At 36.9% G+C, this 17,135-nt stretch overlaps 1 protein-coding gene across 2 annotated transcripts in view; it reads left to right on the top strand.

Moving 5' to 3' along the window:
• UNC13C (unc-13 homolog C) overlaps positions 1-17,135 on the top strand; it is a 663,443-nt gene that overhangs the window by 508,811 nt on the left and 137,497 nt on the right. For both annotated transcript variants that reach the window (XM_055279200.2, XM_055279199.2), the window contains one exon: positions 13,508-13,634. In XM_055279200.2, the coding sequence (XP_055135175.2) occupies positions 13,508-13,634 (127 nt within the window). The remainder of the gene's footprint in view (positions 1-13,507; positions 13,635-17,135) is intronic.

The raw sequence follows: 17,135 nt of genomic DNA, 5'->3' as shown, positions 1-17,135 counted from the left end.
GTACCATTCCTTTGGCTGTAATCAGTATCATTAATGTCTTGGAGTTCCTCTGTGGTTTAAGCTGCAGTTATTAGTGGAGGCTATGGGAATGCATTGCTGGGGATGGGATGCTAGGCATGCTGGTCCTCAAGTGCCAGTGGTGGTGGTGTCAGTATGCATAACATTGGCAGTGGCAGTAGTGGTGGTGGGCCAACCCTCAGGCCCATGAGTGGTGCATGCTGGAGCCAGCAGTGGCAGTGCAGGACTGGGCAGGCCAGTCCCTGGCCCCTGAGAAGCACACTTGTGTGCAGACTGCAAGAAAGAAATTGGTCTTTCCTAATGCTCCTGGATGACATGCACATGCCACAGTGGGGGTCAGGGTGAGCTGATCTCCAGGGTCTTGGAAGGTGTATGTGTGCATACATGCAGTGGGCAGGTGGGGTGGATCAGTCCCCAGGGTCCAGGATGATACATGCAGGTACTGGTTGCAGCAGCAGTGGCTTTCAGGGCGCTATATAGTCTGGTGAGTTTGGGCTCTCAAAATAGCAGAATGTTGCAGCTGCTTGGGTTTTGGGGGGTTTATGGGACAGGGATGGGCCTGTCTTTGGGTCCCTGGATGGTGTGTGCAAGCACCAGTGGTGGCGGGCAGGACACAGAATGCAGAGGACATGAAAAGTTGCTGCATCTGTGGTGGGTAGAGCAGCCCTGTCCTCATGTCCCCTGATGGCGCATGGGGATGCTAGCAGTGGCAGGCAGGATGGACCAATCCCCAGGCCTCCAGATGACCTGTGTAGGTATCGGCAGCAGTGGTGATGTGCAGGACAAGTCTCTCCTCAGGTCCCAGGATGGCATGTGGACGGGCCCATAACCAAGGCCCTTAAAGGCACTTGCAGTTGCATGGCAGCATTGCTCCTGTGAGGGGCAGGGTTGCTCTGCATGGCAGTGGTCCTAGGCAGGTGGCTCTCAAGCCCTGGGGAATATACACTTTGTCTCACTTTTTTCTCGTGGCAGCCTCTCTGGTGTGCTGTACCACGTTTCCTGGGGTGTAAGGCTCTTCATGGGCTAGAGTAGTGGAAACTCAGCTGCACTGCCGTGTCCAACTAGTGTCATGATACTGCAGTCCTCGGGAAGGACATAGGGGGATGTCAGCAGAGCGTCAGTGATGTAGATGCAGGAGCTTTTAGCTCTCAGGGCACGGTGTAGTCTAGTGAGGGCTGGGCTCTCAAAATAGCACAATATTGCTGCTGTTTGGGTCTTGGAGGGGTTACAGGACCCAGCGTGAACTCCTTCTTTGAATTAATCCAATCAAGTGAACTCGCAGCAGCTCCTATTCCAGTCTCAGGTCCTGTGAGAGCCAAAGGGTTCTCCTATGTTAGGACTGTAGGAGCGGGCGGTGGGAATTTAAACCACTGGGGATCTTTTGTTCACCTTTTTCCCATAATGGGAAGTTCCTCCTGGCTCTGAGCTGATCCTGAGGGGCCAGCTACTTCACTTCTCTCTCCTTCCTCACCTCAGAGGTTCTCTGTCTCTTCTCTGCTGAATTCCACTGTTCTCTCCCAGATGCTGTATTCCACATGTGGTTACCTACTTGGTGTTTATGTCCGTCTGTGTGGAGGAGGCAAGTGCCAGGCACCTCTAGTTTACCCATCTTGAAGTCTCCTGAACATTTAAAATTTTGATATATATTGCCAATTTTTCCCTAATGGGAAAAGCAGTGTATATTTTACTTTTTGTCAGTCTGACAAATATCTCATTAAATTGTCATTTCTTTAAATATGAACATAGTTATACATTTTTCACATGTCTAAAGGCCATTGTAAATGAGAATTTCTTATCCTCTAACTTTTTAATAAACTAGTTTATTAATTGTTATTAATTTATAAAAATCATTTGAATATTAAGAAAATTTAACTATTTGTCAGAAGTGCTCTAAACATTTAGGTAGCTTCTAACATTATCCAATTTAAATTTTACAGTGAATATTAATTTTCTAATATAGTGAATACTAGAGCTGCAACTCCGTCATAATTTGTAATCTTATTCTCTAAGTGTCTTCTTATGGCTTTGTTTTCTTATTTCATAGAAAATAAGACATCATCTTACCACTTTGCACACTTTTAAATTAAATTTATCTTCTGCTCTTCAGCTGGTTTTTCAGAGATCTGTCTTAATCTTGGTGACAGTGTCTGTCAACATATGCCAACCAGGTCACCTGCATTATATTCATCTGAATGCTCACCTGAATGCTTATGCCAAACATACCGAATCTCTGAGAGTAGAGGTCAGGAATCTGCATTTTAACAATCAGACTAAAGTTTGTGAACTCCTAGTCTAAATAATTCAGATGATGCAAATTTTCATTGTTTTTAATTTCTTTTCATGAGAATTAGCCTGTTTTCTTTTTCTTTTTCTTTTTTTTTTTTTTTTTTGAGACAGAGTCTCACTTTGTCACTAGGCTGGAGTGCAGTGTCGCGATCTCGGCTCACTGCAACCTCCATCTCCCAGGTTCAAGCGATTCTCCTACCTCAGCCTCCCAAGTAGCTGGGATTACAGGTGCACGCCACCATGCCCAGCTAATTTTTATATTTTTGGTAGAGACGGGGTTTTACCTGTCTCTGCCTCCCAAGGTGCTGGGATTACAGGCGTGAGCCATGGCGCCCAGCCCTGTTTTCTTCACATATTTTCTCTCTTTGCCATTGCATAGGATGTTAAGGTTGTTTTAATTATGAGAAACACTCTCCCTACAATGCAAAATGCCACTGGCATTTCTTTGTCTCCCTCTCACCTTTTTACTTACCTTTTACCAACAGAAACACACATATTCACAGAACATACACACACAAACACACATACAATACATACACACACACACACACATATGCAAACTCACACACTTCCTGGCTAGTTATCTTCTGGAAGTCGTCTTCCATACCTTTCATTCATTGAATTATTTGTTGCAGGGTTGGGAAGGGTTATGAATCAGAACTCTGGCTTCCCTGAACAAAAAAAAAAATAAAACCAGCATCTAGGAAGCTAATGATTAGCTACACAGTTTTCTCTTATACGCATTCACACCTGGCAAGCAACTGGAGGTGAGGAAGAGATGAACAGCAAGAGTCAGGATTATAACGTGAGACATAGTCTTAGGTGCTCAAACACATCTGAATGGGTCATTGTATTGCAGTTTTATAGATCCAGTTGTTTTGAAAATTTCCCCTAGGTGCTAGCCATGGTTATTGATCAGTTTTACTTTTAATGAGCATGTAAGTATTCATAGTTTTCTGTTTTCACTTATGCATTTTCAGTGTAAAATTGAGACATGCTGCGTTAGGATCTCCTATCCAGATGTTATTTTAAAACCGTGAGCTGAAATTGAACATGTCAGAACTAAAATAGGCATACAGAGAAAGGAAACAGACTTATTAAACAAATACATTATCAGTAAAGTAAGTAAATAACTGTTCCCGCCAATAATAAATTTTAAACTGATCAAATATTCAGGATGTTTTTACTTCCTGTCAAAATATAAACTAAGTGAACATGTTTTCGCTTTATCTTCATGACCTATCAATTGGGCCCATCTCCTTGGTAAATAATAAGGAGATGAAGGCAAACTCAGAAAAGCTAAGGAAAAAATAGCTTAGTTGAAATCTACCAAGAAGAGAAATTCCTAGTTTGTTTTTGTATGCTGTAAATCATTGATAGAAATCAATTTCCTCCCACAAAAAAGGATCTCAATTACAGGTTACATTTAAATAAGTAATGAGAAAATGTACCATAAATTTCAAGAGGTAAAATCCACAAATATTTGAGTCTTTTAATAAAAAACTATAAGTAATGATTTTGTAATAAAAGTTATAAGATTCTGAGACATACTTGAAACTGATTATTTATGAGTGGTTAATTTGAACTATTATGGATGAAATTGTTTTTTTGTTTTTTATCAACAATTCTTAGCAAAAAAATTTACTGACACAATCGGGGCCTTTTATTTTAATACAGAAAAAAAAAAAGAGTAAGATGCAGCAGTGACTTTTCCCCATTGGAAGCTATAAACCAGCAAAGTTGTAGGCCAAGTCCAATGTTGATTAGTCTGATTGATGATCCACTCCATTCCCAGTAAGACCTAGAAGAAAATGAAGAAATGGAAATGGCAAAGAAACTGGATACAATCTTTACATTCTTTTATCCATTTATCTATTCATCTATTCATCCATCTATGGTTCTAAGCAAACAAGGTTGGGCAGGGATACAAAATTTCAATAAGTTACCATTTCTGGTCTCAGGTTATTTAGGAAGGAAAGAGGTGAGAGGTAAGGCTATGTAGTGGAAAGACACAGAACCAAGATTAGACTTCATGCCTCACCACTTCTACCACAATCATCACTGCTACCACCCAAGTGTCCAAGCTGCCCTGTCCCTTGTTCTACTGCAGTAGCCTTCTGCATATCCTTCTGCCTCTACTTTCTCATCCCTGTCATCTGTTCACCAGATAGCAACCAAAGCCATGTTTTACAAATGTAAATCAGACCAAAATCATGCAGTTTTATTCCGTAACTCTTAGAGGAAAATGTCTCAGTCATGGGTTACAAGAGCCTACGTGACCTAGTCTGGGTTTCTCTCTGAACCCAGATCTCAACACTCTCCCAAACTCACTTTGCTTCAGTCACACTGGCCTCCTTGCATCTCTTTGAGCTTGTCAAGCACACTTTTTTGCTTGAGGGCCACTTTACTGTCTGTATTCTCCACTGGGAATGCTTTTCCAGAAGATGGCTCTGTGGTTTGCTTTTTGACTTCATTCAGTTCTGCTCTCTTGTCATCTCATGAGCCACCTTCCGTGAGCACCCTATCAAAAAAGGCACTCCAGGCCCACTTCTTCCCCTTACATTATATATATATTTTTTCCAGAACACGTACCTCACGTTATACTTCACATTACATTGAATGGCATTTATTGTCTGCCACTTGTCACTATATTATAAGCTCCATGATGGCAGGGACACGGTGTCTTTTTCTTTGCTGTATTTCCTGTATAGAAAATAGTACCTGGTGGCCGGGCATGGTGGCTCATGCCCGTAATCCCAGCACTTTGGGAGGCTGAGGTGGGCGCATCACCTGAGGTTAGGAGTTCGAGACCAGCCTGGCCAACATGGTGAAACCCCGTCTCTGTTAAAACACACACACACACACACACACACACACACACACACACACACACAAAATATCTGGGTGTGGTGGCGGGCACTTGTAATCCTAGCTGCTCCAGAGGCTGAGGCAGGAGAATTGCTTGAACCCCCAGGAGGTGGAGGCTGCAGTGAGCCAAGATCGTGCCACTGCACTCCAGCCAGGACGACAGAGCGAGACTCCATCTCAAAAAAAAAAAAGAAAAGAAAAAAGAAAATAGTACTTGGTTCATAGTAGAATAGTCAATGAATATGTTGTATAAAGGAATGAAATCCACATTTTAGTACTCAGTTCTCATTCTCACAAATATACTTTGTACGATATTTATTTCTAGGATTATGGGTAAATATGCAAAGTAAGTGAAACTTATTCTTTTTTTTAATAGGCTTGGTCAATGATTTGTCAATTAATGCCAAGAGCTTCTTTGGATGCCTTTTATCATTATGATCCAGCCTGTTGGCTCTCTCTTTTTTAAAAATACCCTTTCCCTTTCCATCCCATTCTTTTTCTTTATAACTATCCATCTCTATTTCCAACATCAGATTATGTGGATCTACCTGTATACTGCTTCCTAATTTTTCAGGTATATGGCTTGGACAAGTCATGCAGCATTCTTCTAAGTCGGATCATGGAGTGGGTCTTCCTCTAAACATACCAGTATGGCTTTAGATCTAGACCAGAACTAGATATAAGCCAGAATTCAAGTAGGTCAATCAGAGAGTAGATCTATGAGGTATGTCCAACCGGGACATACCTCATAGATCTAGGCCAGAATTCTAAGTAGATCAATCAGAGAGTGTATCTATGAGGTATGTCCAACCTCACATCATTCCTGGTTTAATGAACCCAGGGATCCTGGATTCATTCTGGGTTTCTGCTAAGGAATTGTTTGTAACTATGAGCAGAACTACCAACTGCTACTCCTCTCAAGAATAAAGCTTCCTTTGGCATGAGTTTCAGTGGTCATAAAGTAAGGCACTATTTCATTCATTTTCTTTGCTTTTTTTCCTAGTATTTTGCTAAGATTTGATATCAAAAATGTGTCATGAAAGAAACTTCTATATCTTTTTTCTCACCCTACAAAAATTAACTATATTTGTTCCTCCAAAGTCACTGATTCTAAAGAAAGTTTATTACCATAATGGCTGGGCACAGTGGCTCACACGTGTAATCCCAGCACTTTGGGAGGCTAAGGCAGGTTGATTACTTGAGGTCAGGAGTTTGGGACCAGCCTGGCCAACATGATGAAACACCATCTCTACTAGAAATACAAAAGTTAGCCAGGTGTAGTGACACTCACCTGTAATCTCAATTACTAGGTAGGCTGAGGCAGGATAATTGCTTGAACTCAGGAGGTGGAGGTTGCCGTGAGCCAAGATTGTGCCACTGCACTCCATCCTGGGCAACAGAGCAAGACTCCATCTCAAAACAAAACAAAAAAAAAGAGAGAGAGAGAGAGAGAAAAGAAATTTGATTACCATAATTTACAATTGTGACTAATCTTTCCTTTTTGCCTATTTTCCTCTCTAGAGGATTCACATTGGTCCAGATGATTTTTCCTGACATATTATGTATAGTCATTTATTTTTTCATTTTTATTACTCTAACCTTTAACCTTGTTAACACTATAGCTTACTTTTGGCAGCCAGGATTTTGATGATTTCTTGCCTGCAAAGATATCCCAACATTATAAGATCTTTATAAAGTTTCTCTAAAATAGAAAATGGTAACTCATCCTACCTTATTTTTTTAACTTCTAATTACATGGCTTACCATTCTTCGCATATAAAAAAGAACCCATGATCCCATCTAAATATTGTTAATATGAAGTTATAATTACCTCGGAAATGCTTATGTGTGTTTTGTATCTATAATAGTCTGTCATAGTTTAGAACCAATGTTTCTTGGTGATAAAATTTTGTATTTGTGAGCACACAATAGCTAGTAAAACATCATACATACTGAATCCTAATACAGGCTTTTTATTTCATATTGTTTCCAGACCATTCATCTTACCACCTATTAGAGCTAGAGCAGGCTGTCAAACATGGAGAGGGATGATTAAAATGGTCTTAATGAAATAATATGTTACAAACTATAGGGTAAAATGTTTATACAATAAAATTATGTCACAAAGTAAGGACTGAAAAATGACACTGTGATGATAGCAGCAAATTTTCCTTTGGCATGAGAATGGGTCAAGAATATACCATTCCTATTATGTAAACCAAAACATAATTGTACATTATACAGAAAAAAGCTCATGAATAAACACTGACTTTCTGAAGAAAATATATTATTTTCAAGTGAATGCTGGCAAGCACCCTTTAAAGGAAAATAGTCATGTTCTTCCAAATTGCCAAGCCTTTTCCTTGTACAGTTTTAATGAACCATTTTTATTCTGGTAGTAAAATATTCATATTTTTCACTGAAATTCAAAGATTAAATTTTGTACAAAATTATACTGCAGCTTGGAAAACTAATTAAATGTTTTATTTTGTAAATGTAATGAGCTAGTTAAATCTTTGTTGCCAAAATTAAAAATGTAGGAGGATTGATGGCTAAATAAATTCTAAGAGTCATTCACATCAGATGAGATTGATGCCATTTTGTCAACACAGTCTACCACTAAGCAGAAGATAATTCGCGTAGAAATAATTTGAACTATATTTTTGAATTTGATATAACAATATCTTACATTGATTATTTGGTAGGTATTAGTTAGGATATAATTGTAGTTTATTTTAAATATCTCCTGTATAACATGTGATTACCCATTATGGAAGGAATATATGAACACATAAGAAAAACAGGCAGTTGGATTTTGGAACAATAACAGCTCACTTTTTATAGAATCATGTAAGAGGCATTAACTACCCAGAATGTAACTGAGAGACCACGAATATGAAACAAGGATGACAGGAAGGTAAAATATTGATGCAGTGGTGCATCAATTCACAGTGGAGTCAGCTAGAGTTACACTAACACAGTTCCATCAAGGCAAGGAGACAGCCTCAATGTATGTCGGTATATGTACATCTATATGTATGTATATGTACACAGGAAGAAAGAGGCAGGAAATTAGAAAGCAGAGCACTCTGGAGGATAATTAATAAGTGGGCATTAAGCTTCGAAAATCTTGTTGTGATGTAGCAGAGCCCCAAATTCAATCATACAGCAAGAAAGTCTGGAAAATGTAGTCTGGTTGTGTACCTGAGAGGAAAAGGACATAGTTTGGTAACCAGTAAATTAAACCTGCCACAAATACTGGGGTTCATGATGATTTCTGTACTACAAGTCACTGCAAACAAACAAGCAAAATCTTGTATTTAGTATTTGCCATTTAAAGGCAAACATCACAGGTAGATCTCATTATATAGAATCATATCATTTCTTTTCATTTTTGTTTGTACTGTCCTCAAGATCAGACCTATATCACCAATCAACTCAATATATTGAAAAATTTTTATTATATAAGCTGAAGTGCATAATGCATGAAAGAACCCAATTACTCTTTTGTTGAACTGGCAGAATGGGCAAACAGATGCTGAGCTCCCCTGTTTCTTTCCACAGAGAAAAATCAATATCAGTTGATAGTGCATAAGAGAAATATAGCATAGAGGGATAAAGATTAATTCCCATGGGTTTGGAAGCAACTTTGTAAGGAGGAAACTGTTAGTAATTTTTCTATTTTTTCCCAGCAAAGAGGCTGGTAAAACCCTGATACTTAAGAGTTATCATAGCAGATACGCTCTTAGGAACTAGAATGAGTAGTCTCTAGATAAGAATAAAACCAGTTTTAATTCTTTAGAAAGATTAAGGTATCTTTCCTATCTCTTTTCCCATATCCATCCTCAACGGGAAGACTTGTGAAGTGAAGAAGTGGTCTGCCTATGTGTGGCTGCAGTAAAGTAGACAGAAGTGTTTCTTTTGTGGGAATAGGAATGAAGAGACTGTAGGAATGTAGGGAGTTTGCAGAGTCCAGGAGGACGCATTGGAGGAGATCTATAAGTTCCAAGCAGAGCAGCCAAATAAGGAGGAAGAAACAACTAGAATTGAAGTACAGATGGGTTAAGCAAAGAAACTGAAGGTCTTGTCTGAAAAACTGACCAAATGCGGCCTACTGCTGGCTTTTACCTGCTTTCCAAAGTGTAGGGGCTACTGCATTGCCAGGGACAGGGATTGGGAAACTTTTTTTTTAATGTCACGGCATAAATTCAAGATTCACCCTAACTTACCACAAAAATATTTAAAAATATGAGTATAGAGACAGGAAAAAATCTCAAGGTTTTAATTGGAAACATACTTACATAATTTTGCAGACATGCACACCTCTTAAATAGTATCCCATTTAAGTAAGAAAAATGTCTTGTTTTATGTAATGTTTCTTTTGACATAAATTTCTCTCTCCCACTAACTACCACTATCAGCAGATCATTTCATTATTAAGTTGTTCATTTGAAGCACAAAGTAGAGCTAAATTCATCTCCTCCAAGAGACCACAACATCCTGTACCTGTCAAAAATCAAGGCACTTGCCATATTGTATTGAATCGAAAGTTAACATGTCACCCTTTCCTCCCTAAGCTCCATCCGCTTCAGATCAATGTGTCCATATTTATATTTCCAATGCCTCACATGCAACCTGGGGCAAGAGACACACCCAGGAAACATTTTTTGGTAGTAAATGAAACTGAGTTGCTTTTTTCTTTAGCATTCTCTTCAAGTGCAAATGCTCTTGGAAGAAATAACACATTAATTCAGGCTCATTCCTACCATTTGCAGAGGCAAGGGCATAGATGAAGATCCACATACCATAGACCTAAATACTAATAATTTATAAATCTAACTAATAAGCTGTTAAATAAAACATATCCTAACTTCCTACCTAAAAGAAAAAACCTTCATATCAACATGATAAAAGTTGTACGTAATAGCAGTTATATTTTAAGATGCTAAAAGCTGGAAAAATGCAAAAGTTAAAATGTAATTATCAATATGCATATTAGAGTGTTATGCTTAGATTGGTAATATTTTTGTTTTTAAATAAATGTATGCATAAATCAGCATATTTTTTCAGAAAATATACTTTCTCACCTTTATTTTAGCAAAATCACTAATTTGTTCTTATAATAAAAATTTTCAAATATTTTCATTTGGCTTAATGTGGTGCCAAACAATACCTTTCCTGAGTCACATAATATCTGCTTGCTTTCATTATTTTCTGTTTTTAAAATTTAGGCACACCTGGCTGGGCGTGGTGGCTCACGCTTGTAATCCCAGCACTTTGGGAGGCCGAGGCGGGCAGATCACGAGGTCAGGAGATCAAGACCACAGTGAAACTCCGTCTCTACTAAAAATACAAAAAATTAGCTGGGCGTGGTGGCGGGCGCCTGTAGTCCCAGCTACTGGGAGAGGTTGAGGCAGGAGAATGGCGTGAACCCGGGAGGCGGAGCTTGTAGTGAGCCGAGATCGCGCCACTGCACTCCAGCCTGGGCGACAAAGCGAGACTGTCTCAAAAAAAAAAAAAGTGGGCAAAGGATATGAACAGATATTTCTCAAAATAAGGCATTTATGCAGCCAACAAACACATGAAAAAAAGCTCGTCATCATTGTTCATTAGAGAAATGCAAATCAATGCCACAATGAGATACCATCTCACACCAGTTAGAATGGCAATATTAAAAAAAAAAAAATCTTAAAAAAAAAAAATTTAGGCATACCTTCACTTTGAAATGTTTTCTCTCTTTTTGCTTTTCAGCCTTTACTTTTTCTACTCTACTTATATATTTTCTTTTTCTACCCAATCATAGTTTACACACCTTGTTAATATTTAAAGGATTAAAAAATAAAAGGTTGCCATATTCAAAACATACATTTGAGTCTATAGTTTATACCAAGGTTCAATTTAAACTTTCGAATACAAAAATTAAAATAAAATTATCTCTATATGTGTTCTCAGATACAGTTTATGTATAGTTTTCAGAAAGTTTTTTCTAAAGTACCCAAAATATTTATTTAAATGAAAACAAAATACAAAATATTAATATTAGATATAAATTTCTAAGGTAAATCATTTGAATGCAGCTAAAATTTAGTTAAACTTCATGCATCTAGATTTTAAAAATAAAATAAAACTATTGACAATTTTAACATTAAATGGCCATCTAGTTGGCAAAGAAGTATCAGGCTTCATGTATATTAACATAGAAATTTACATACAGAAATTTAAACATAATATGAATTATTTAATATTTAACATAGTTCTCAGCCATTATGTGCACGTGTTTTGATTAATGATACTGCAGTGATTTATGGGTATCTTCAGACACATACGGTTGAACCAAAGGAAAGTAAGCAAGTGGGTGCTTGTTAATGATGCTTTATTATGCAATAATCTGCTGCATTTCTGCTATCCAAAGGAAGAATTTGGCAAGTTAATTAGTTTGCCCCTTCTCTTACCTAACTGCTTCCAGAGCACAAATTTCTCCCCACACTCCAAAGCAGTATCTTTCTGTTGTCAGCAATGGTACAACCTGCAAACCTCAGTAGCATTTGGACATTGTCACCTTTTGTTTCTAGGACACAGGAGGAAAAATGGTCCAAAATGTTTCTCTGGGTCTTAGAGGGTGTTAATCATAAGAGCAGGTGGTGGTACTCACAAGAGGAAATGTTTAGTATTCTGGTTGTTCTGTGCCAGCACCAAGTGTAAGATTCCAAGTGACAGAGGAGCCCAAGAGCTATTTAATGATGAGTCTGTATTTGTGGTAAGTTGAACCTTCTAAATTCATCAGTCCCCGAGCGAAGGTCTCCATTGATCTGGGTTTCAGGGTAGTATTGTGTTAAATTTCTACCTGACTTTATCAAGTAAATGTTTCCTCTTAAAGAGCACAGGGATATTAGACATCTGAAGAGAGAGGTTAGGGGAGAGCTTACACTGAATGGTGAAAAGAGTGAAATGAATTTGGAGGGAGCTAAAGCAAAATATCATCTTGACTAAAATTTTGTTTGGGAGTTTGGCCTAGAAGTATTAGTTTATTACTCTTGTTTCTATGTGAGTACGTGTCTTTATGTTCCCCTCCCTCCCTCCCTCCCTCCATGCCTCTCTCCCTCACTCTCTCCTTCCCTCTCTTTCTTTTTCTCTCTTTCTCTGCTCTACAACTTGTCTTGAATTAATAATTGCTCCGATAATTTGGAAATGTTTGACCTGGGGTTCAGTTCTCTCTTATGTTCACTATTGGGATTTCAGTCCCTCTATATTCAGGTTTTGAAAAGCAGGGATGCCTTTAATTTGCTTATAGCAATCTCATTGCTTCAAATGGTGTTTTAAGAATTTAGCTTGGAATGTAAAGTATAGGATGTTTCTGCTATAAATCAAAGTCCTTAGGAGACTCACAGACCTCAAGCAGAATTTCTCAGAGGGCACATTCAACCTGGATATAGCTAGGAATATTTTAGGTTTCATTATGTTTAAAATTGTAGTGAAAATTGGCCAAATATTATTAAGGAGGGAAAAATAGCATAGATAAACATGCTCAGTAACATTATTATTTGTCTCTATTCCCCAGCCCTGTATGTTCGGGTCACAGTAGCTTAACAACTGTGTTAAGCTATATTTTTTGAGCAAGAGAGAAAAAAAATTCCACATATTAGGAAGTCCTGCTAAGAATGTATCAATAAAGCCAAAGGGTGCAAGATAACTTTAGGTAAACCTACAGAATGAAGAAGAAATCATGTGCCTCATAAGTTAGAGATATTTTCTCTCCTTTTCAACTATTTTAATACTTTAGGGGGTAAATAACTAGGCCAGAAATATGATCTACTCACTTCATATATCCAATATTAATTAATCAATGATTATAGCTCCTGACTCATGTTTTATGCATGCTTAGAACAACATGCACATGTATACATATGTAACAAACCTGCATGTTGTGCACAGGTACCCTAAAACTTAAAGTATAATCTAAAAAAAAAAAAGAATTTTAATTCTCTCTGCCACTTTGTATCAAGCTAAAAGCAGTGAAAATATGAAAATTTGCAGATAAGCAGAAATTTTAGTATGTTATTACTCTGTAACTACATCTGACTTTTCACATTTTTCAGTAAGCTGGATTAGAACATTGAAGTTATTTTGCATTACTGCTTGACCTATTCTATGTGGGACTTATAATTATTTCTCCATTTTGTAAAATTTTAGGTCTGCTTTTAGCAATTCATTATACCTTTACATCTAATATACTATTTTCTTCCTTTTAGAAATTCTATTAATAAAAATAGATTGGAACATAGCAGCATTGTTGGCAAACCAAGCTTTATTAAATATTTGATTTTATCTGTTATAGAACATGAAAATCAGCGGTTATGCAAGAGCACCGATTATATGAATTTGCATTTCAAAGTTAAATGGTTTTATAATGAATATGTGCGTGAACTTCCTGCCTTCAAGGATGCTGTTCCTGAATACTCCTTGTAAGTAGTGATTTTCACACACACACCCTCAGATCTAAATTCACAGTCCTGTAAAATTACACCTGAATTGCGCAGCACTAAAATCTCTTCACATCATCTTCATTGGAATACAGAAATTTCCATTATGAAGTTAACATTAAAGGATTTGCATGTCTTTGGGAACCATATTTAATTGAATTGTGTTGCATATTGTAAATATGCCCTACCTGGATATTCAACTTATAGACAAAAAATGCATAATAAGACATGGCTCACGTGATAACATGAATGATTTTCTGTAAAAGTACCAGAACACAGATTTTTTGGGGGAAAGTATGGTGCTTGTATATTGACCTATATATTCAGATTTTCCTTTTTATTCAAACTTGGAGCTCTCTTAGGAATTCATATTTCTAAAAATAGAAATAGTGGTTTAACAGGGAACTTTCTCATAAATATGCCTCTTTCAGACACATTTGTAATCACACAAGGACTCATGTAATACTTTGCATTTGATATGTATTAGAATTCTATTTTATTCTATTGATGGGGTCTTCCCTATGCCAGGCACTTTCCAAGTGCTGTAGAGCAATAGAAAATAAAGGCCCCCACTCTGAAAGGAACTTATACTCTAGGAGATGCTGATAAGCTCAAATATCATTATAAAGCAAGGCAAAATGAAATACGTGCCAATTTAAGGAGCATAAGCAAAGTGCAATAGGGTTTCACAGAAGAGAGAAATTACCTCTATTTGGGGAATTCCACACAATATTTATGGATGGGATAGCATTTGATGTAGACTTTATAAAATTTGCCAGGTTATGGAAAGAAAAGGGAGAAAAAGCATTAAGATGAAAATGAAAGTTATGAGCATAATTATGGAGGTAAGAATATATGAGCTATCATCCATAGGAAGTGAGGCGTATTTCTATTTTTATAAAATTAATAGAAAGTAATGTTTTAAAAAATAATGTAGGAAAAGTAGTTTTGAGCTAGATTGTTATAAATAAATATTGTGAAGCTTGTACCACATTCATCAGGCATTGTGGGAGTTGGAAGAGACAAGGAATAGGGGGCAGAGAAGAGATTTAGAAGGTAATGAGTGATTTAGAGATGAAATTAGAACAGCCCTTTAACACAACTTTTCTCATACAAAGTATATAAGAAGTAAGGGGACAGTGGGATAACTTAAAAATGCTATACTATTGGGTATAGGGTGTTGGGGAGATTTTGGTCAAAAGATATAACATTTTAGTTAAGTAGGAGGAATGAGTTCAAGAGATTATTATACAACATGATGACTATAATTAGTGTATCATATTCTGAAAAGTTGCTAAGAGAACATATTTTACATGTTCTCACCATAAAAATGATAAGTATGTGAAGTAATGCATTTGTTAATTATTTCAATTTAGCCATTCCACAATGTATACATATTTCAAAGCAATGTGTTATACTTGGTAAATACATACAACTTCTTTTGTCAAATAAAACATACTTAAAATAAATACAATAAAATTATAGTCTTTATGTTAAATAAAGGCTATATTGATAATATAGAGTGATTGCAGTAAGTATGCAAATGGTGAAGACGTGGAACAGAAATTTTGAAGACAGAATTTACAAAAGTCATCAACTAAAGACATATGGGGTTAAAAGAAAGAGAAAAGGTGAAGATTCCTTAAAGAACTAAAAGTAGATCTACCATTTAATCCAGCAGTCACACTTCTGGGTATCTACCCAAAGGAAAAGAAGTCATATACAAAAAAGATCTTTGCACATGCATGTTTATAGAAGCACAATTCACAATTTCAAAAATGTGGAACCAGGCCAAATGCCCATCAATCAATGAGTGGATAAAGAAATGTGGAACCAGGCCAAATGCCCATCAATCAATGAGTGGATAAAGAAATTGTGGTGTGTATATATATATGTGTATGTATATACATATATGTATATACATACACATATATGTGTATGTGTATATATACGTATATATGTGTATATGTGTATATATACGTATATATACGTATATATGTGTATATATACGCATATATAAGTGTATATATACATCTATATACATATATACACATATATGCATATATACATATATGCATATATACACATATGTGTATATATGTATATAGATGTGTATATATATGCATATATACACATATGTGTATATATGTATATAGATGTGTATATATATACATAGATGCATATATACACATATGTGTGTATATATATAGGTGTATATATACCTATATAGGTATGTATATATATACATACATGTATGTATATATATACATACCTATATAGGTATATATGTATACATATGTATATATGTATATATATGCACATATATAGGTATATATGTATACATATGTATATATGTATATATATGCACACCATGGAATACTACTCAGCCATAAAAAAGAATGAAATAATGACATTCCCAGCAACCTGGATGGAACTGGAGACCATTATTCTAAGTGAAGTAACTCAGGAATGGAAAACCAAACATATGTTTTCACTCACAAGTAGGAGCTGAGCTATGAGGAAGCAAAGGCATAAGAATGATACAATGGACTTTGAAGACTTGGGGGAAGGGAGGTGGGGGGGAAGGATAAAAGACTACACACTGGGTACAGTAAACACTGCTTAGATGATGGATGCACCAAAATCTCAGAAATCACCACTAAAAAACTTATTCGTTTAACCAAACACCACGTGTTCCCCTCAAAACCTATTGAAATGAAAAAAATTTAAAAATAGAAAAATAAACAAGAAAGAGGAAAGAGTTAAACATGAAGTTTGTATGCCTAAGTTGCTAGTAGTATCACTGATCAGGTATAGGGAAGTAAAACAGAGGAGCTATTTGCCAGACACTTCTGCTTCTGGCTCTGTCTAGACATTCCACACTAAACTAAAATCAGACTAATATTTTCCCTGATGGCTAACAGAAAAGGTAAATAAAATTAAACAGCAGCAGAAAGACAACAAAGACAACAAAAGCAACCAGGACTTGAGAATCTAAGATCCCTGAGAAAAGAAAAATGCACTAAGGTGAGTCCTGTATGTTGCAGCATCTTCTCTCCCATGTTTTCACCCCCATACATCTGCCAGTTTGCAATACGGGGCTTGCAGAGTGAACAGCCAACAGTAGCTCAGAGTTTACAGCTGTCTCCCTGGACTGGAGAAACAATATGGCTGATGGGGCTATGAAGGCTGCTTGGATTTGTGAGACCAAGATCCCAGAGAAAAGGAAACCATAGGCGATGAGCACAACATTCTACAGGCAGTTCCCACTGAAGGCATTTTCTGATGCCTAATTTGCCTATGTGTTGAGATTGGGACAGAAGAAAATCAAGTAGAAAGTGGCCACTAACAGATTGGGAACTAAGTAGATACTTTAGCAGTCTCATAGTGCTGAAGGGACAAATGTTAGAAGTCAAGGCTGGTCCCCTTCGTGCCTACTTACCATAACAGCCTCTCCTTCTGTTGCAGCAGAAACCACCTTCT

This window comes from Symphalangus syndactylus, chromosome 5 (assembly GCF_028878055.3).
Source record: "Symphalangus syndactylus isolate Jambi chromosome 5, NHGRI_mSymSyn1-v2.1_pri, whole genome shotgun sequence".
NCBI lineage: Eukaryota > Metazoa > Chordata > Mammalia > Primates > Hylobatidae > Symphalangus > Symphalangus syndactylus.
This window is presented reverse-complemented; position numbering and strand designations above follow the sequence as displayed.